The following is a 22,856-nucleotide window of genomic DNA, read 5'->3' as shown; positions in this document are numbered from 1 at the left end:
ACAATGCTAAATATCCAGTCCTGGCTCAGATATGGGTGACACTGCCAGCACTCAGCAGTGTGATTTAAAGCCAAATAATAGGCATGATAACCAGGAAATGGAGTTTGGAATTTAATATCACATGTAGGGCTTGATTCACAAAGCGGTGCAAATTGTTAGCACGCTAATGAAAAGCCCCTCATCACGCCTAAACTCAGTTTAGGCATGATAAGTTTAGGCATGATAAGTTTAGGCATGATAAGTTTAGGTGTGATAAGTTTAGGCATGATAAATTTAGGCATGATAAGTTTAGGCATGATAAGTTTAGGCATGATAACTATAGCACCAACTGGGTTAGCAACGCAGTGCACAGCTGATCAAAAGTTTTGCACTAGCAAAGTCTGGTGCGCGAAACGTCGCATAGAGTTTAATGGCGCTGCTTTGCGCGTGGGACTTTGCAATCTAAACTTATCTAAACTTATTATGCCTAAACTTATCACGTCTAAACGTATCATGCCTAAACTTATCATGCCTAAACTAAGTTTAGGCATGATAAAATGGTTATCACGCCTAAAGTCTTTAACCTCCTGGGCGACAATCCCGAGCTGAGCTCGGATATGTCGCGAGGGAGGAGTTCTCAGGCCCTGGTGGGCCGATTTGCATAATTTTTTTTTGTTACACGCAGCTAGCACTTTGCTAGCTGCGTGTAACTTCCGATTGCCGCCGCTCACCGCCGCTCCGCCGCTACCCGCCGTGCCGCGCAGCCCCCCCCCCCCTCCCTGACCCCTTGCTCAGCCTGGGCAATCAGTGCCAGGCAGCGCTGAGGGGTGGATCAGGACTCCCTCTGACGTCACGACGTCCATGACGTCGGTGACGTCATCCCGCCCGGTCGCCATGACGACCAGGGAAGCCCAGCAGGAAATCCCGTTCTGAACGGGATTTCCTGCTTACTCTCGCTCGCTACATGATTTAAAAAATTAAAAATTAAAAAAAAAGTGCTGTGCCCCCTCCTGGACGATGTAATTGTATCGCCCAGAGGGTTAACTGGGTTATCACCGCTTTGTGAATTGAGCCTGTAATGTTTGTACAGACATACCTATAATTAAATTGTAGGATTATGTAACTTGTACTTCGTATTGTTCAAACATTTTATTTCTTATCCATTACTCCATATGAGTCAGCCTTTTAAAATCATTTTATTAGCTTTAATTATATTTCAGGTTATTAAAGAAATAACAGTTCTAATCATACATACAACTAACAGAAGCTTAAAAATTACAACACACATACACACACACCCACCCACCACACGCATGCATGCACGCACACACACCCACCACACGCACAGACACGCGCACGCACACGCACACACACAAACACACACACACACACACACACTGTACACACACACACACACACACACACACACACACACACACACACACACACACACACACACACATACACATACACACACAGTTCCAGAGATATAGACCCTAAATACCTACACTATTGACCAGTAGCTAAAATAAAAATGATATGAAAAAAATAGATACAGGGTTTATGATGGGGGAATAGCTTGCATCAGGAGGCAATGGTAAGTTTGCTGAGAGGGAGTAGTGAATTGTTGCTTTCATCTTGTGCTCCTCCCATCCTATGTACTTCCCTGGTCCAGTGCTTCCCCCATTCTGTGCTGTGCTTGTGGGTTGCTCCACTGCTTGCCCCTGTGGAAGCAGGGCAGCCGTAGACTGGGTTTGTGACTGTTGCGGTTTACATATTTAGCAGTTTAACTGCCTCAGCGTACCAGTCCTCTGACCGCCCCTTGCTTCCTGGTACCCTAGGCCATGGCCTTTGTAGTCCTGCCTCCAATCCGGACATGGGCAAATGGAAGTGGTCATATGCAATTACCATCTGTTTAAAGAAGGCGATGCTGGGAAGAAAGTCTCAGTTCTAGAATATACTTGCCTGTCTGCCCTTATGGAGAGTCATTCTTGCACTGTGCTTCAGATAACTAGGTACTGTAGTTGTAGCAGAATGGGATATTTAGGACAGCTATCCATTTGGCCAACATGCTTACTTGCCAGAATGAGTTTCATAATTTAATATCTGCTGTGTTGTTTACCAGAGTGGAGCAGCGCTGCTAGCATGAATATGCATTGCTTTTCTTACTGAGGACAGTCACATAAATCAGGAGGAAGTTTCCCTTGCAAAATATGTAAATTGCTCAGTTTTTACATTTCTGTAACCCTCCAGCTACTGATAAATGACTCGCTTTTTGTCATTCTGTGGTGTGTGATAAATAATCATTTTTAGCCCCACTCAATACAGTGATAGTTATAGTAATTCATTATCCAGCATCTAGTGCCTCTGATGTTCCTCTGTACTGTATATCTGTGTGATTCAGGTCTGGGAATTTCTATAGCATAGTGACAGAATGGAGTGTAATGGAAATGTATGACAAATTTGATGTTGTGAGACAAGATAGGGAAATATTAAATCTGTACCATGTGTTTGGCTGAAATAAGCTGAGATAACTATCCTCATCCACTGCTGACCTAGATAAATTATAAATACTCTGGAGGAACTTTGTAAACTTAAAAATATAACTAAAAAGAACAGCAGAACAAGTGCTTACTAGTTCACATGGCATGGTATTGCTTACCACTTCCTGTCAGAGAAGTTTTCAGTCTCCTCCCCATCCCAAGCAAATTACATTTACCACTTCCTGCTAGGGAAGTGTTCAGTCTTCTCCCCCTCCCAAGCAAATTACACTTATTTAGAGTATGGTCCCTGCTGCCGCCATTTCGTTCTGGCTATAGTTGCAGTAATGAATTAGTTAGCACTTACTCTGCTGTGAGTTTTTGATTTTAGGTTTAGTAAATCTCTAAGACTTAGCTTGCAGTCACATGACTACTGGTACTGTTGCTGGAGCTGTGTCATATTTCAGTGTCTTTCGCTGGTAAAGCCTAATCTCCCTGTTGGCTGCACATCACATGCTAAAAGATCACTTTCCACCACAGACTCTCTCTCACAGTGAAGAGAAAGTGGAAGAAATAATAACAGTATCCTGTGTAGAACTTTAAATTTTTAAAACAAGGTAGCAATATGTGTAGGCTGATAAGGCTTCCTTTTAGCTTAGCCTGGAGCTCAGATTGAGGCAGGGGTCACACGGAAGTGTTTTTTACCTTGACGGATCTGCAGAGTTGTCCAGCAGCCAGCTGAGAAAAGCTGACTGTTGGCAATAGGGAACCACACGCGATATGTGAAAGAAAGCAGCGCCTGTATTTTTTTCTCACAATGGGAAAATGCACATTGCGCCCACTGCACTGCATTGTGAAAAATGCACACTATTTTTGGCCCCTGCCTTATCCTTTATTGAACTAAAAACCAACACAGTAAGCCCTCCGATTCATGTGCAGACATGGATGAGACATTCCTACAAACATGACATGCCACTTTGTCTATGCAAATTTATTGTTGTATATTGAAAGACAAAGTGGATAAGTCGGCACTTGCTGTGAACTGTCATTTATTCCAAAAGGTGGTGACACATCATATCAAAGGCAGTGTATCAAAGGTAGACATAGCATATAAGAAGGCCGTGCGGTGGTGGTGGGTGCTAAGCACAGAGGAACCTTACGGCCGTTTCGCGCTATATATGCGCTTCTACGGAGGCTCAGCCTCCGTAGAAGCGAAACGGCTGTAAGGCTCCTCTGTGCCCAGCACCCACCACCACCGCACGGCCTTCTTACCCAGCCTCCGTAGAAGCGCATACATAGCGCAAAACGGCCGTAAGGCTCCTCTGTGCCCAGCACCCACCACCACCGCACAGCCTTCTTATGTGGTATGTCTGCCTTTGATATGATGTGTCACCACCTTTTGGAATAAATGACAGTTCACAGCAAGTGCCGACTTATCCACTTTGTCTTTCAATATGCATCTCTTGTACACATTTAAACCTGAGCACGATGTCTGCACCTAAGGGTAAGAAGGCTGTGTTCCCTGCCATCTCCCTCCTGCACGCAGAGAGAGGTGTAGTGCCGACTCTTTTTCTTTTTTCCTGTCTGAAGTTTTTCCTAACATTTATTTTTGTTCATTAACATCAGTGCTAATACTTTACATTGTCTGGTCAAATCTCTGATCCACCAATAGAGTCCTCAATGTATGTATGGCATGCATGTACACAGGCAAAGCTTCTTAGGATCAGAGCTATAAACTAATGGCCATGTGCACAGATCCAGTGCAGCAAATCTATGCAAGTACGGCCACTTTTAAGCAGCAGATAGATCATCAGATAGATTTCTGATCTATCTGATGTGTTTAGGAACATTTTTTACTAGGAACAGATTTCCAATAGATTTCAGTATGAAATCTATTGAAAATCAATCTGATCGTTTTTTTTTTTGCCATCAGATTTCCATTAGGCCCAATGCAAAATGATAAGCAATCTCAACAGATCAACCTAGATTTTCCAGCATGTCAGATCAATTGAAATCGATCAAAATCAATTGATATCGGCCACAAAATTGATCGATCGCTAATCGGCTCAGTGTATGGGCCCCTTTAGAAGTACCGATCAGAACACATTGCAAGTAGGTTAATTATTAGTGTAATCACAGAGTGACAGCTCATACAGTCAGTATTACAAAATAAAGTGAAATGTTCAAAAAATAATCCAAGTATATTTAATTATCTATTTGGGTCTCACAATAAGCACACTTATGTATAATAAGTATGATAGCACACATCTTTAGAAAGCATGTTCCTGGGTTTAAAGGGAAGCAAAAAAAAAAAAATGAGATTCACTTACCTGGGGCTTCTACCAGCCCCATGCAGCCATCCTGTGCCCTCGTAGTCACTCACTGCTGCTCCAGTCCCCCGCTGGCAGCTTTCTGACCTCGGAGGTCAGGGCCAAATTGCGTACATTTTTACACATTCCCGCTAGTGCAGGAACATTAACACATACATTTTTACGCGTTAGTGGTGAAACGCGTACATTTTTGTTCCTGCACTAGCTGGAATGCGTAAAAATGTATGCAATGTGGCCCTGACCTCCGAGGTCAGAAAGCTGCCAGCGGGGAACTGGAGCAGCAGTGAGTGACTACGAGGGCACAGGATGGCTACATGGGGCTGGTAGAAGCCCCAGGTCAGTGAATTTCATTTTTTTTTTTTTTTTGCTTGAACCTTCCCTTTAAGGCTGAAGGTTTTACCAATATTTATACTAAGTACAGTTTTCATGCTAAACAAATCAGTGCAGTTAAAGGACCACTATCCTGAAAAAAGTAGGCTGTTTAAATCTGACAGAACCAACAGATTTTGGGCCAGTCCATCTCTTCATAGGGAATTCTCAGGGATTTCTTTTTTTTCAACAGCATTTCCTGAACAGCAGTTACAAAGTCTAACTGACAAAATAGTGTGCAAGTGAGTAGGGAGGCTGGCTGGTAGCTTACTATTTTGGCAGTTAAACCACTGTTCATGAAATGCTGTTGAAAACAAAGAAAACCCTGAGAAAACCCCATGAGGAGATGGACTGGCCCAAAACCTAACAGTTTTGTCAGATTTTAACAGACAACTTTTTTTGCGGTAGTGGTCCTTTAATTATTACAGCTGTGTGCAAACTGAGATGGATTTTTTTTTATCAAGAGAGAATTGTACTTAAATTGATAAGAAGAGCAAGTTTTCAATGCAGGTGAAACTCGAAAAATTAGAATATGGTGCAAAAGTCCATTTATTTCAGTAATTCAACCTGAAAGGTGAAACTAATATATTAAATAGGAACCCTTTGCAGGTGTTTTGGATTAATTAGCTGATTAGAATCTGACACTTTGAACCTAGAATATTGAACATTTTTACACTATTCTAATGGTCTGAGATTTTGATTTCGGGGCTCTCATAAGCTGTAAGCCATAATCATCAAAATTATAACAAGTAAAGGCTTGAAATATCTTGTTTACATGTTACGAGTCTATTTAATATATTAGTTTCCCCTTTTAAGTTGAATAACTGAAATAAAGGAACGTTTGCACGATATTCTAATTTTCTGAGTTTCACCTGTAAATTAATAAAAAATTGCCAATATCTTGATCTTTTTATTTATTAAGCTAGCAAGGAAATGGTATCATCGTTATTCCTAACTTTCTGGTTTAACTGACCGATGGCATGTTGCAATGCTCTACCACTGCTACTACCAAATCTCTGCATGAAAGTTCCTGCTATTCTAAAGTATTGTCAGAAGGGGGCACTGTAGCATTTCTTTTTCTCCCTCTTTCCAACTGTTATTTGTTCCAAATTCTAGAATGACCTCCTATATGGATTTTCACACTTAGCTCCTGCTGAATGCTGATATGCAATATTCATCATTCCACATTATCAAGATTAATGTACAAATCAGCATCCGTTGTCTCCCCCCCATTTTAGCGTTTTCCTGAAATCTATAGAAGATTTAGGGATAAACTCAGGCTGATAATCACTGAGTTATATAGATATATTTCCTCGTTGCTAACGCTGTGTAGCCGATGCATTATTCACATGTCTCCTCAGCAGACGTTTGCTCTGCCGTTCATGTCATTGCCTCTATGATCCTTTGGTGTTGTCCAGCCTTTCATGGAGCAGACTATCTGAGTTCCTCTCAGTGAATCCTTGCCCCGAGCGCAGACATGTCGGGATGTGTGCCTCCGGGAACTGAGGCAGCTGATGTTGAGGCACTGATTTTAATCACTGAACCTTGCAGGAAATCAGAGTGCATTCACAGGTCTGCTTATATAAAAGCTCCTCTCTGATCTCGCTCCCACTGGTGGCGCTTACTGACACATAAAGAGCGCCGGCAAGCTCAAGGAAACCAATTATGAAGGAAATGGGGAACATCAACAGAGCTATGTTGTTGTTTCTATTATCGGGCGTGGTTTAATTCCACAATAATAAAAAAAAAACAAGTTAGGCTAAGTTCACTTTGAGGTCTATTTATACAGGCACAAATAGGCAGCCCGGCAGAAAAGAGGATGTAATTTGTCAGAAATAAAGCACGGTCATCTTAGAACTGCAGCCAAGCAGAGATGTAGACCCCGACATAACTGTGCTGTGGAGCCGCAATATCAGTTCAGTCACTGGTTTTCCCGCTCCAGCAGGAACATCGGGGGTGGGTGGGCCTTCTGGGATGTTTTAAAAAGGACCTGAACTCTTGCACAGGACAGAAGGAAACAGAGAGAAATGTACCGTTTGTATTTAGAGAGTTTAGCCTGTTTAATTCCCCCTCATCTGTGACCAATCACAAGTTGTATTTTGATCTCTCCCCAGTGTCAGCCAACTGCCATGGCAGAGCAGCTAATTGGTAAACACAGGATGTTAACAATATGGCTGCAGTAAGTAGAAACACTGCAGATGTATTGCAGGATTTGTATCACCTGTAACAAAGAAATGTTTCTCTTTAAAAGTTATTATGCTGTTGCTTATCTTTTGGAGCAGAGAGGAAGTTTTGGCTTCATGTTCCCTTTAAAAAGAAGTGGCTGTCCCTCCTCCTGCTCCATTTCCTATTTGTCGTATCTAAAGTTGTCCCAGCTTCCTGATCATTGATTTCAGATTAAAGTAGCCATTTATGGCACTTCTTGCTTTAAGAGGAACTGTATTGTATGTTCCTTACTGAGAGTTCTATACAAAGAGGGAGATAGCACTTGCTTGACAATTGGAAAAGCTATTATTTCAATGCAATGCAACAAGCTTAACAGACAACAAACTGTCAGGACCATGGTCATGACATCACACTGTGGGAGGAGTTTCACCACAATATCAGCCATACAGACCCCCTGATGATCTATTCGACAAAAGGTAAAGATTTTTAATGGGAAAGGGGGTATCAGAGATGGCCTGAACGGTTAGAGAAGGGATAGCTGCTGCAGACTCTCATAGGGAAAGCTTAGTTAGGCTCTTGTAGGCTTGTTAGCTTGCTCCTTGCTGATTCTTATTGCTAAAAAAGCACCCCACAACAGCTCTTTTGAGAGCTAATCTTGTTCTTGTGATCTATTTTTTTTTCTGTGTGTGTGTGTGTCACTGACACTTGTATTGCATAGACAGCCTTGCTAATTCCTACTGTGTGTTCCACTGCCAGGCCCAGCACATTCAGCGACTACCACCTGTGTGTGTGACAGGTGCACATTGTAATACCCACTGCATATACCTACCTGTTGTTCACTGTGCACCCACCCACATACGTGAGCGCACGCAGTGTCACTGTGCCTGTCCGGTACCTGTCTCTGTGTGACAGGTGCACATTGTAATACCCATCACTGCATATACCTACTACTACCTATACCAATTAGGCTTTCTTTGGGTGGTACATTTTGCTAACAATTATTTTTTTCTAAATGCATTTTAACAGGAATATTAAGAAGGAAATGGAAAAAATTAATTATTTCTCAGTTTTCGGCTATTATAGTTTTAAAATAATACATGCTACCATAATTAAAACCTATGTATTGTATTTGCCCATTTGTCCCGGTGATTACACCATTTAAATTGTGTCCCTATCACAATGTATGGCGCTAATATTTAATTTGGAAATAAAGGTGAATTTTTTTAGTTTTGCGTCCATCACTATTTACAAGCTTATAATTTAAAAAAAAAAATATTAGTTGTATACCCTCTTCACATGCATATTAACCTTCTTGCCGGTTATCCCGAGCTCAGCAGAAGGATTTTTCCGGCCCCGCTGGGCCGATTTTCAAAAAAAATTTTACTGCACGCAGCTAGCACTTTGCTAGCTGCGTGCATTTTCCGCTCACCGACGCTCGCCGCCGATTCACCGCTACCCGCCGCGCCGCCCCACCCCTCTTCCCTCCAGACCCCTTGCGCAGCCTGGCCAATCAATGCCAGGCAGCGCTGAGGGGTGGATCGGGATTCCCTCTGACGTCCCAACATCCATGGCGTTGGTGACATCATCCCGCCCCGTCGCCATGGCGACTGGGGAAGCCCAGCAGGAAATCCCGTTCTGAACGGGATTTCCTGCTTACTCTGATCGCCGAAGGCGATCGGAGTGGGTAGGGGGATGCCGCTTGTGCTGCCCCCTTGCCATCAGAATTGGAACGGCAAGGGGGTTAAAAAAGTTCAGACCCTTAGGTAACTATTTATGTTTTGTTTTTTTTTTTCTAAATTTTTTTTATTTGTTTTGTTAGATAAAAATTTTATTTGGGTATTTTTTGGGTGTGGGAGGTGAACAGTTAACTGTAATTTATTGTGTCTTTTTGTAATAAAAATGTATGTGCATGCAGTTTTACTATTTGGCTACAAGATGGCCACAGTTATTTTTTTTTGTTTTTCTGTCCTGTGAACGAGCACGCTCTCTTACAGGAACTGTAAAGGGCTCTTTCACACCACAGCCCTCTTTCGGCGTTTTAACGCAAAGTCTATACTTTGTGTTAACCACGGTAAAAGGAAAGTCCATAGACTTTCATTTTACCTTTCACACCCGACGCTGTGTTTCGATGTGTTGCGGTACGACGCATCTCGGCACATTTTATCGTTGGGAATCGGCGCTTCCCCTTTGGGTACATTAACTGCTACTGCCGCTATTCAGCGTCGTACCGCAGATTCCCGACGACACGCCGCAATGCCTGCAGGAGCCATTCTCCTGCACGTTTTGAGTGTGTAACCGGCCAAATAGGACGTGATTTTTTTTTCTTTAGAAATACTGCGGCCTCTGAAAAGAAGCTGTGGTTTTTCTACCGAGGACTTAGATCAATGAATGGGAACAATGTTCCCATTCATTGATCTCTGGGCTAAGTGGGGCGCGTGTGCGCACGCGTGATTGCGCATGGGAGCATGCATCACCGCAGCGGCAGCCTTTTGGATGTGACTGTCACGTCCAAAAGGCTAAAATGGTTAAAGAGGAACTTTAATGCAAAATTGAACTTCATCCTAATTAGTAGCTGCTGATACATCCTTTCTCACGGGAAATCTTAACCTCTTCTCAAATAGATCATCAGGGACCTCTGTATGGCTGATATTGAGTTGAAACCCCTCCCACAGTGTGAAGGCACTGTTTGTGTATCTCTTTGCATTGTGGAAGATAATGGCTGTTGCCAACTGCTAAGCAACCTTTTAGCCCAGTGTTTCTCAAACCTGAACTCATGACTCTCCAATGGTGCATGTTTTGCAGAGCCTCACCTATGCACAGGTGGGGTAATTAATGTCTCAGCTATATGGAATCCACCTAGCTGAGACACTAATTACCCCACCTGTGCATAGGCGAGATGACCTGCAAAACATGCACCGTTGGGTGCAGGTTTTGAGAGACACTGTTTTAGCCTATAATATTGTTAGTGGGTGTATTTATAGATAAGGGAAGCTGGTACTGTCCAGTTTTTTTTCTATGCCTGCCAGCTGTAAAGATGCTGACCTGTAGTCTTACGGGGATAAAACAACATGAACAAATGACACAGCGAGTATCAATTATTTTTTTATCTATCTTCTACTTTTTAACTTGTTGCTTTGCAATATTTGGATTTATTATTTTTCCCCTACTACTACCGTTCAGTAAAGCTCCTTTTGAGGGTGTTTGCTTTGTCACAACAGTTAGCAGTGTCAGGGGTAGGTCAAAATTGCCAGTTGGATTCAATCACCTATGAATCTGTGGCCTAGGCAGCTTGGGTCCCAATCTGAGCAGGAAAAATGGCAGTCTGCACTCTTTGGCCTCAATTCACTAAGCTTTATCAAAAACTTTACCGAACGTTTGATAATTTACCTCATAGGTAAAATCTAATTTTGAATTCACTAAGGTGTTATATATTTATCGAATGTTTTATCGATAAAAAATTAAATACATCTGTAACACCTTAGTGAATTCAAAATTAGATTTTACCCATGAGGTAAATTATCAAACGTTCGGTAAAGTATTTGATAAAGCTTAGTGCATTGAGGCCTTTGCGGGGAAAATCATTTAGGCATACTCTATTCATTGCACTTTTTAAATACCATATTTTAAAAAAAAAAATATGATAATTTGAATAGACTGGCACTTTTTTTAGTGTGATCACCACATTGTGCTTTGTGCATATGAACCATGGCCATTCCACAAAAGGTCTCTTAGATAGATTTTTTTTAAATCTACTGTTAATAATAATAATAGCAGTAATAATAATAATTACTTAGATCAAAAGACAGCAATTTCTAGGCAGTTGTTACTTCATGTACACTATAGGTTCCATTAATGCATGGAAGGTCAAATCATTTTGTAATAAGTTTGTGATTTTCTGCGGTTTTTGCAAGTTTCATGTTAACATAAATGGTTTTTGCTGTAAGAATAAAGTGTTTTTGTGGTAAAAATACCACATTTTTCATGTGTTTTTGTGAAAATTTGCATGCATTTTATCAAAATCGAAAATGGCATTTTCTATGCAAAAATGACTTTGTTGAAAGTTTGCTAGCAACACTAATAGCAGTTAACCAAAGTAGATTTTCACTTTGAAAGTCCAGCAGATGTCAGCTGACATACAGGTCCTGATAAAGCTGCTCACTGTGTTTATTACTGACCACAGCGCGGTTTTCAGGGGACTGGACTTTTGCAAATGAAAGTGCAGGAGGTGAATCTTTACTATCCTGTCGAGCTAGGGATATCAGTTAGGATTATAGTAGGACATGAGGTTTAGTTCAAAACATAGAGCAGAATTAGGGATTGTTTATTGGGTAAAGGCTAGGGTCCAATCACATTATGGGGTTCAATTCACATCCACCAGTAGCTACAGTATATACACAAGACTATCCCTGTGCGCTGAGATGTAAACAGTCCTAACACTCAAATGCAAGTAGTCTGCCTTCTGTTTATATAACACTGTCCAGTTCTTTAGTAATATGTATGGCACATCACAGTCCCTTGCACAAATCTTAATCGAATCATCAACTTCAAATTCCACAGACAGGTACTCCGCCATCTCACCCAAATCAGAAAATGACTCACCCAATACTGATACCTCCACTCAGGTCGCTAGTTTTCAGTGATCTGTGCTGGGTGGGCTCTCCAGCCCACAGCACAGATCACATTGAAGCCAGGGCGACCAGACTTCCCCCCTTTTTTCCCCACTAGGGGATGTCCTGCTGGGGGGGGTCTGATCACCGCCGGCTATTTTGCTTTAGCGGGTGGGGGGCTCCTCAAAGCCCCCCTCCGCAGCGATTTCAAGCCTCCCTCTCTTTCCCTCCCTCCCCTCCTTCCCATGGGCGGTACAGGACGGCGATCCATCCTGTACCGCCTCTGATAAGCTTCAGCCTATCAGATGCCAGCGATCCCCGGCCAATCAGAGGCCGGGGATCGCCGATCTCCTTTACAGCGCTGCTGCGATCGGAGGCTCGCAGGCTGTTCACGGAGAACGAGCGGCCATTTCCATGTAACACCACTTACGACCTGCCGCCGCCTATCGGTGTTAGGCGGTCGTTAAGTGGTCAAGCATTAAGGTTATTTCCAGGTCATCCTGACCTGCTTGACTAAATATCTTTAGGTTTTTGGGACTGTGATGCGCCAAACTGATTACTTAAAACAGGTAGCTATGTGCTACATTGCCCCAGTCAATTACAGGGGTTCTCATTTCATGATTAGTGTTTAACAGATTTGAAATAATACGATTTGCACAATGGACTATTTTGTGACCAGAAGGAGATGAGAAATTATTAGTTTCATAAAAAGTGAAGCCAGAGGAGGGCTTTAATACCATAAAGTTTGAACAGATTAGGATTGGTTTTTACTAGGTCCTCCACCAGACCATTATTATGGCTCAGTTGGCAACAAACTAAAGGATATGTGGTAACAATACTGCAATAGACATCCCCAGCTTGCATGATTTGTGTGGATAGCAGATGTGTTTCCATATACCCGATATATGTTATATTTCTGCTCCACAGACTGAGAATACCTCAGTGGACCACCAGAACAAGTACAGCGCATCACATATTCTACCCGCTGCTCCAGCTTGGTCCATCTTTGAATGAGTCTAAGACTTAAAGGACAACCGAGGTGACATGTGACATGATGAGATACACAAATAACTAGGCTGCTGTGTTCCTTTTTTTCTTTCTCTGTCTGAAAGAGTTAAACATCAGGTATGCAAGTGACAGTTTCTGCCCGGGTCGGACTCGATCAGACTAAAGCATAACCCTCACTGATAAGCAATTACAGCCATAAAAAAACTTTCCTGCCAGTAAATGGTTTCCTGGAGCAGGAAAGAGATAAAAAGGGTCAATAATTCATAGCTTTGAGCTCTAGCATACTTCAATGAAGATGTCACTGAGCAGAGACAATGAAACTGTAAAAACTTAAAAACTAGATTTAAATATAAAATAAAACTGTGGGATATCTAAAAAAAAGCCATTTTCATGAGAAGTAAGATAGATATAATTGTTTTTCTCATTACTTTATTTTCACCTCTGAGGTCATGGTTTCTGTTAAGCCTCGTACACAGGTATGAGGCCTGTCACCTGGCAGGGATTGGGAGTTGGAATTTAAACCCTTGGGCAACAGTGCGGAGCCGAAGACACATAACTAGCCTATACACTGGGGGAGGAAGGCTGACAGTGCTGCACAAAAGGAGTGTCACAGGGTGGTTTGCTCACCGGCATGCCCAAGGGATCGGGGGCCATTGTACACATACTAGATTTTGGCACAGGCAGCCATCAGCCACCACAGCAAAGTATTGGAAAGCTGATACTGCGCCTGCACAGGAGTGCAGATTGTAAATGTTGCTGGGTGCTACTGTGCATGCGCACAGCTTGTCACCACTTGTTGGGGTGTTTTGGAGGGAGCAACCGCTAGATACCCAAGGCTCAAGAGGACTGGGGCAGCCTCAGTAGGATCCTGAGGCTTCCCCCTCCTGAGGTAAGTACCCTACAGAGGCTTTTTTTTCTTACAGATTAACTTTAAGTAACAACTAGGAGGTGGATTTATTGCTAGGGCTGGTGAGAGAAATCATACTGTGGCGGGACATTGGTGTATAACAGGGTTAAGCTCGGTTCATTTCGGTTAACCCAGATATCTTGCATAAGCACCGGAAACACACAAGACGCCGAGCATGCTACAATAAATGTTAATAAATTGAGAGTTTAGCCTTTAAGCTTTGCTAAGGAAAAAGTGGCAATATAAAATCTGGATTTGACCCATCACGCTGTCATTTAATTATTACATGCCAGCAGCAAGCAGCGAGAATCAATACAAGAATCTGTGACAACAAGAAATTAAGACGAAACTGGTGCCAGTGCCGGGCCTCAAATAAAGCACGTTATTAACTGGAGTCTTCCCTGACACTTCATTTCATTCCAAATGAACCCGCATGCTGGAGTACCGAGACATACATCTCTATTCACCATGGTGAGGAGTGCAGACGCTGGGCAATTAGTTATCAACTCTTTTCAAGTTGTGGTATTACCCTGAGTGGAGATTTCCTGAGTAGATCTGAAGACGGAGCTGTCAGTATCTTTTCTCAGTCTACGGATTAGATTTTGCTTTGCAGCATTTTGATGTTTGATGACATTCAGGTAGTTAAAGATGTCTGTCTTATAATTTTTCCGTGCTATACTCCTGGATATTCTGTGAGCTTTTGAAGCTAAATGAGAACTTAAAGTGGACCTGTTGTGAATTATTTTTCTGAACAAAAATAGCATTAGAATCCTATTTAGGAATCAAATCTGCTTGTATAGTACACTTTTGAATTCGGAATCTACGGTGCCTCTGTATAAGTCTGGGTCTTAAGGTACATGACGTCTGACTTGTAGTTTGATTGACAAGTTGAACATGTGAATGCACAGTAGAGCCACTAATAACAGTCGGTTTGCTGGACCAACTGTCGTTCAAACGACTGTAAGATTCCTACATGTGTACAAACGACTTCTAGTCTTTTGTCCAACTAATAGACGTTCAAACAAACAGTTGTTTGATCAGTTGTTTAATCTAGTCCATTGTTCTATCCAGTCCATTGTCCATTATCAAGTTGCTTAAATGGCATGTAAATTAGGATATCAGCCACTTTGTTGGTCAGTGTGTAAGGACGTCTGAACGACTTGTTGTTTGTACTTCAAGTCTTTCAAATGACCAATATAATTGACAATCAGCGTAAAGTTGGATCTGTGTCCGCACCTTAAGTTATGTGAGGATTAAGTAAACAAAGGGTTTTGTCTGTTCGTCTTAAATTAGCTAGCATCCTCTCAAGGGAAGCTGGAAATGTGGTCGCCCGCGGCTAATGTATTATTTTAGTGACACCCTAAGCGCTAATGCAAATATAGGCTTTTGGGGGCTGAAAGCAGAGATTTGGGTGCCCGATAACTATTGTTTTGAAAATTATAATATTATAGTTTTTGAATGTTTTATTGTTTTTAAAACATTAGAATTTTACAGTTTGTGACATTTGTATCATTTTGAAAATTTGAAAGTTATAGTTTTTGACATTTTTTTGTCATTTGTATTTACAAATTTTTAGTTTTCAAAAATCATTGTTTTGAAATGTATCGTTTTGAAAATCAGAAGGTTAGGAAGTGGGTTTTAAGCTTAAGCGTCAGGAAGGGTTGGTTTTAGGGTTAGGCGTGAGGAAGAGGAGTGTGCTCTTTCACACTTGAGGCTGCGGTAGAAAAGGCTAAAAGGCTGTCTTTTGCGTCAGCGTTTTTCCATAACGTTTTCAAATCTTTTTCATAGCGTTTTGCAGCTCATTTGAAAACATCCTTTTTTTTTCTTTTAAAAAAAAGTCAACAAGTCAGCTGTGAAATGCTTTGAAAAAAGCTGTAAAAAAAAGCTGTCGTTTGCCTTTTCTATTAACTATCATTGAAACGCGAAAAACTTTGAAAAAAGCTCTGGGGGGCTTCAAACAGCAACGCCCAAAAAAGCTGCTTTAGGTGTGAAAGGTAAAATGAAAGTCTATGGACTTTTATTTTACCTTGGAAAACACAAACTATGATCTTGGCTGTAAAACGCCGAAACTAGCCTCTAGTATGAAAGAGCCCTTAGGGGTTGGCATCAAGAAGGAGGGTTTTAGGGTTAGGCATCAACAAGTAGGATTTTAGGGTTAGGCATCAAGAAGGCGGGTTTTAGGGTTAGGCATCAAGAAGGCGGGTTTTAGGGTTAGGCAGCAGGAAGGGGGGTTTTAAGATTAAGCATTGAAAGGTTTTTTGAAAGAGTAGAATTAGGTTTAGTTGTAGAATATCGGTAACATTTACAAATGTTTTACTATCATCATTGCCACTGTAAATATTTCTGTTTTTATTTGGTGCCCAATTCACAATTGTATTTATCTTTTACACTTATATCGGCTTCAGCCTGTGCCCATTCTTCCTCACACCTTTATTTCATTCACACCTCTCAAGCAGCGGTGCTCAGATACCCCTTTTCAAAATCCGAATAGATTCGTATCTGGATATCCAGGTATCCGGATCCAAATCGGATATCCAAACCCGAACTTTTCAGAATATTAATAGAATCAGATATCCGAATCCAATATCTGTGATATCCGCCTGGATTCGGATATCCGAATAGAAAGCCGGAAGTGGCCTTTAAATTGCTTCTAAAACGTTTTTTAGGGTAAATGAGGCATGTAGCATCATGTTTTTTTAAAGGGAAACACTGATTATGTGGGGACTTCAAATCCCCCAAAATGGCTGTAAATTAACATCAGGACTAGGTTCCAGACAGCGGTCGTGCAGCCCACATTGTGTCAAAGTCTAACCACACAACTGCGACATTACAGTTTTCAGCCGAGACACCTCTAAAACAATTACGCAGCAATTGTGTTTTGGGTTAAATATAGATGGTATCAGCACAGCAGCAGTGGCCTGTGGCACCCTGGCGGTGGGAGCAGCACAGGCAACAGGAGCAGTGCAATGCAGAAGCAGTAGGTGTAACGTGTGCGTGGCCCGTGTATGTGGCACATAGCGTTGGTGGTACTACGGCTGTAAAAAAATTGTGAACCAGGCGGCTTAGTAATAGTTAATCAGGAGGAGCCAGGAGGTTGTGGTGGTAAAGGGTAGTAAGGCAGGCAAAGTGATTCCCAGCCACTTCATGTCCACCTCTTGTCAACAACAGGGAAAGACTTGCCCAACAGGGTCTGGCGGCAGTTTTTCCTTGCACGAAAAGTGATGGAGGGAGCAGAGGAGGCCACTGAGGACTGGCTGCCTGAACAGGTGTCAGTGTCGGCAGGAGTGGCAGAGGGGATTCTGGTGTTACGAGTCTGACCAGTGCCAGCGCCAGCTTGCTTCAGCCACATGATGTGGGGTACTTGTACTTTATTAAAATCGGGGTTGGACTTTAAAGCAAATCAGCATGGAGTGACAGAAAGCAGAGTAGAAGACACTAGTGCACACTAACTGTCACACTGACACTGCTCAGCACAGCAGTTCTGTAGTAAGCTAACACAGTAGTACTACTCTAACAATTAACCAGCACTGACTGCAGTACTAACTACACAATAACACAGTAATCCTATTCCGTAACCTATACTGTAGCTAAGGCTAATAGCAGGCCAGCAGCTGGCCTGGTCTGTGCATAGCACACACACAGACACAGGACCTAGTAATGGCAGGCCTGCAGCACACACTGACTGTCACTGAATGAAATCAAGCTAGCTACCTAATAAACAATAGAACAATAGTGTAGTGATAGTGAAGGTGTTAATCACTGAACAGCTTTAGGTTTATCACTGTATACAGCACTTGTTAGGCCAGCAGCACTGGAGCATGTCTCTCAGTGAGCAGTCACAAGCAAGGACGAGATTTCTCATCATGGCACCCCTCCTTAATAAATACAGGGGGGCTGGCCAGGGTTCCTTTCTGTGATTGGGTGCTATGGCTTAGGCTGGGAGCCCTCTAATTGGCTCAATGAGGTCAGGAGGAGTTGGCCAGGGTTCCCTTCTGTGATTGGTTGCTAGGGCTTCTGCTGGGAGCCCTCTGATTGGCTCAGTGACATCATGGACATCATCTCCATAGTTACAGTATCCGGATTCGGATATCCGACCGGATATCCGAATTCCTATCCAGATTCCGCTGTGAATCCGGATACTGCATTCTGGATTTCCACAGATATCCTGAATCCGAATCTGAGGTCGGATAGTGGAAAAAGTTTGGATTATCCGGCAAGTTCAGATATCCGGAATTCGGATGAGCACCACTACTCTCAAGACCTTATTTAGATGTTTTGTTTCAATTTACGCATCTTATTGACATGTATTTATGCTTGCGAAAAAATTTTTTTAAGTGAAATAAGCACAAGCACTTCCCAGTTTGTAGTATCAAAGAATGCTGCAGCAAAAGGTGTTCTTTCCCAAAGATAGGTGTACAAATATTCTCAAAAAAACTTCAGCACTAGCAATAGTGTGTAATTCTTGTGTAGCTACTATGTAGCCTCCTGCTCATGGACAAGGTGACCTTCATCAAATATGAAAAAAAGCACTGAACTCTAGTTTGCTCCGACCGGTTTCAGCAATTCCGCAGTCCTCAGGAATTGCTTTAAGCACACATTATTTTAGCACTAAGACAAAGACAAACACTTATATAGCGCTTTTCTCCTTGCAGACTCAAAGCGCCAGAGCTGCAGCCACTAGGACGCGCTCTATAGGCAGTAGCAGTGTTAGGGAGACTTGCCTAAGGTCTTCTACTGACTAGGTGCTGGCTTACTGAACAGGCAGACCAGAGATTCGAACCCTAGTCTCCTATGTCAGAGGCAAAGGCCCTTAACCATTACACTTTCCAGCCACCTCCGCAGTATCAGCAGCTAAGTATGGTCTCAGGCTGCAGACAAGAAGTACAGACAGCCTGCTTGTAAACAAACAGCAGGCAGTGTTTCACAACCACTATTAGCCAATCATTTGTTTGAATTACCTTGGTGCTTTCTAAAGCGTCATACACACGCTTGATTAAAGTATAATCTGGCGCGTGTACAGAGGTGTCTGATACCCAAAAAACGACGCTCAAACGATCCACACAGCGGATCAACTCTCACCCAGTGACAGCTGATTCTTTTGTGCACGCCCCTCCCACACCTGCAGCATGATGTCACTCCACTCCATTACCCCTCTGCCCCCCGCACAGCAACTGTACACACCTGTGCAGACTGGCCCACCTATGTTGCCCAAGGGGAACGGATCCTTTTCCCCGACGGGCGACATCCATCAAAGGTCTGGACGCACCTTAATTGGCGCAGTATGCAATTCCCATTTAAAATATAAAACAGCTTTATCTATGGTGAATGCCAGTTTTTACGGCACCATTTCCTTTTACATTTTGCCAACTCATTGGATTAGAAAAACAAAAAAAAGCTAATTATGGAATCTATGGATTGTATTTCATAAAATTATTATTTCCCGAAATGGCACACATACTGCTCCACCCTCTCTGTAGCTGCTAACTGGCTTTAGTTATAGCCCTAATTGTATGGTAATACTAGGTTGGATTAACAGGTAGGTGCACAAGGCTGAAGTAGGCTTTTGTCATGGGAAAAGGTATTGCCTATTCTTGTCTTCTTGGTAGATTGACCTACTCTCCTACCTTGGCAAGATTATCCTTGGCAATACTTTAATTTCAGCGCTAGGTCATTAAAATGATAAAATAGGCTGCAGAGGTATATAAGGGGTTAAATTCTCATCCCCTCTGCGTGATAAAGACATACAAAAACAACTATATCTGTGCCTTTAACAGTTCAATACTGCAATGATCTTTATCATGAGCCCTGATGAAGGTAGGCATGTCTACCGAAACGCGTTGGCTGATTGGCTGTGAGCAAGTGGTGACGTCACCTGAATTTCTGGTAGACTGCGCCATAGTTTCTGCCTGTCGGGGGTCAAGTGTGCAGAGAACGGCGGACAGCCGTATGACATCTAGGAGAGTCGCCGGCCGGGACTCAATACCACCCCAAATCTCTGGAGCCTTCTCCCCTCTCGATCACAACAAAGGACTAGTGAGTTTACTATGTGCCGCTAAGAAAGTACCCGCTGCTGCATATTATATGATATTTTATGATATCGCTGGAAGGCGTTTTTATGCATAACTCAGATACAGGAACGGACTATTAATAACACAGGAATCTGATATAACTATCTAAGTGTCTGGACTGCACAGTGATTTTTGCCACTACAAGGATGTGATTTTTGAATCTGCTGGCCTGATAGTGCACTATAGGCAGTGAACATACGCTGAACTGTGAGATCTCTCTGGATTATGTTGTGTAGATTGATTTTACATTGAATCACAAATCTGCTTGTGTGTATGGTTTGACCTAATGGGTATTTGCTATTTTATTTGCAATTTTATTTGTTATTGATACGGTTTTAATAAATATCATTGCAGTATTGAACTGTTAAAGGTGCAGGTATAGTTGTTTTTGGAAGATTATCCTTGACTTTCAATTAGGGATTGAGTACAAAAGTCCTGCTGGCACCAATGGCAGACAAATAGTGATTTGACAAATAATTAACCTGCCTTAGCATCTTTACCACTTTCTTGAAAATATTTAGCCATTACCTTCATCATCGTCATCTTCATCGTCCTCTTCATCATCATCATCTTCTATATCATCTCCTTCCTCTTCATCTTCCTCTTCATCTTCTTCAATTTCATCTTCATCATCTCTGTCTATCTCTTCATCTTCCTCTTCCTCCTGGTCTTCATTTTCGTCAGAATACTCTTCCTCCTCCTCCTTCTCATCCATTTCCTCTGTCCCATCTGTTTCATAGCATTCATCTACCGAAGAGTTGTCTGTTTTCGAGGAGTAGGGTTTTCTTTTAGGGGAGGGTTCTAAGGGCTTGTTATCTTGGGTTTTTCTTTTCTTAGCTAAAGGACAGCCGTAAACACTGCAATACAAAACACAAATAAACAATCGGACTGTATTACTTTGGCAAATATTCGGATTTAAGCAGATTATACAGTATTGCTTGCTTCAAAATTAAATTTCAGCCATTGAAACTGAAACGTTGTACAGTTTTTTGGCTCTAGAATCCATAATACAAGTGGAAGAACTAAGAAAAACTTTACATGTGCCCCTTCTTCAGAAAGTAATTGTTATCAATGGCACGACGGGCAAAGCACATCTGCTTCTAACACTCAACTGAAGAGAACCCATGACAATAAACCACCAAAGATTTTCCTAACATTGGGCACCAGAAGATGCTATGAAGTACCTGTATATTCATTCTCTAGGTTATTTTTTGTATTTGCAGAACCCAGGGTTGGAGCTCCCATAGGGGCAAACAGAGCCATTGCCAGGGCCACCGAGATGTCAGCAAGAAACTTGGTGTGGAGGTATGTATCTTATACTCTACTGCCAAATGTGCATGAGGAAAAGTTTGTATGCTGGGATCTTCAATGCTCCAAGTAATGCAACAGATTGAGCACACCAGGCCAATGATCTGCAAACTTAGCTCTCCAGCTGTTAAGGAACTTGCAGGAGTCCGACAGCCACAGTCACGATTCATAAAGGAAAATGCATTGTGGGACTTGTAGTTCCTTAACAGCTGGTGAGCCAAGTTTTCAGATCACCCAGTCTACCTGGTGAAAAAAAAACACCCTGATAGAAATAAATAGTATATGTGCTGTTATTAAACACTGTTTCTGAATATCACCTGAGTTATATGCAAGGATACACTACAGGGTCACTTTAAAGCCTGTATTTTCATAGCCATTGGGCACCTCCATATAGCGACATATTTTGGTAATGTACACTTGTTTACAGTCTTGGCAAAAACAAACAATTTGGTCTAGATTTACTAAGGATAAGGAGAACCACACCAGGATCATTACATGAGCAACAGTTCATTATACATTAGCCTGTGTTTGTTTGCATAAAAATAGTCTAATGCCTGTTGAGGCTAAAAGCTACCGGTATGTGCAGACTTGGTATTGTTGTAATTCAAAATGAGCAATCTCGAACTTCAGGTGATAGTGTAAGAACTTCATGTACATACTGCTTGGCTCTTGGTCGAGTAGAAGTTCTGTTCTATAGGGGGGGTAGAGGATGATTGGGAGGTACCACACTCCAGAGACAAGAATAACATCAGTGGTCAGACAAGGCTCCAGTATAAGGAGACACCGTTACACACTAGATTTGCTATCGGAAGCAATCACAAAACTGTTCAAAAATGTACAGTGTGTACTTTGGTTCAGTCTGCAGCAATCTCATCTAAATGTTTGTATTTTCATGTACTAAGAGCAGTTTGATCACAATCTGCTAATTAAGATTATGCTAAATTTTGCGTATAATTCTGCAATTAAAATTGTACGTAATTAGCATTTGGAACTTCATTTGATTTTGTGTAATCCACATGTAAATTCAGATAATTTTTTGCACAATTTTGTGCCGACTTCAGTGTTTAATAACAAAGCCCCAATACATGCTATAGTCACCAAAATTGCTAGGAATGCTTAGAGGAATAGTGGGAACAAGGCGAAAAAATATTAAGTTGTACATTTATGGTTTTTAGACTGTCACTTTTTTTAGCTCAAAAAACATTTTTCCTTTGCATTTTTAAAATCAATTTTCTCAAAAACTACAAGGTCTTATTGTAAACATAGCTAGCAATTTTGGTGACAGTAGTATGCACGGGAGGAAGTCTGCACAAAATGACACGAAAATTATGCAAAATTATGGTTATTACTGTTACAGCAAAATGTAGATTTTTCCCCCAAAACTTTTGTATTATGATTTTGCATCATAATTGTGAATTACAAATCAAAATTTACCACTTCACATCCAGACCTTGTTTCCCAATTATGGACCAGAGCAGTTTTGACAGTTTAGCCATGTCCCTATTTAATCAGCAATAACTTTATCCATACTTATGACAGCTAAATGAAAAATATACATATTTTTTTTCAAGACGAACTAGTCTTTCATTGTATGGCAGTTTTCCCCTCGAACAATTTTGTTTTCTATGCATTTA

The 22,856-nt window shown here is 41.8% G+C and overlaps 1 protein-coding gene across 19 annotated transcripts in view; it reads right to left on the bottom strand.

Moving 5' to 3' along the window:
- MYT1L (myelin transcription factor 1 like) overlaps positions 1 to 22,856 on the bottom strand; it is a 703,503-nt gene that overhangs the window by 167,751 nt on the left and 512,896 nt on the right. For all 19 annotated transcript variants that reach the window (XM_068280353.1, XM_068280352.1, XM_068280366.1 and 16 more), the window contains one exon: positions 20,443 to 20,771. In XM_068280353.1, coding sequence (XP_068136454.1) covers positions 20,443 to 20,771 — 329 coding nt within the window. The remainder of the gene's footprint in view (positions 1 to 20,442; positions 20,772 to 22,856) is intronic.

This window comes from Hyperolius riggenbachi, chromosome 4 (genome assembly GCF_040937935.1).
Source record: "Hyperolius riggenbachi isolate aHypRig1 chromosome 4, aHypRig1.pri, whole genome shotgun sequence".
Classification (NCBI taxonomy): domain Eukaryota; kingdom Metazoa; phylum Chordata; class Amphibia; order Anura; family Hyperoliidae; genus Hyperolius; species Hyperolius riggenbachi.
Note: the sequence above shows the minus strand (reverse complement) of the source record. Positions and strands in the feature narration are given on the sequence as shown.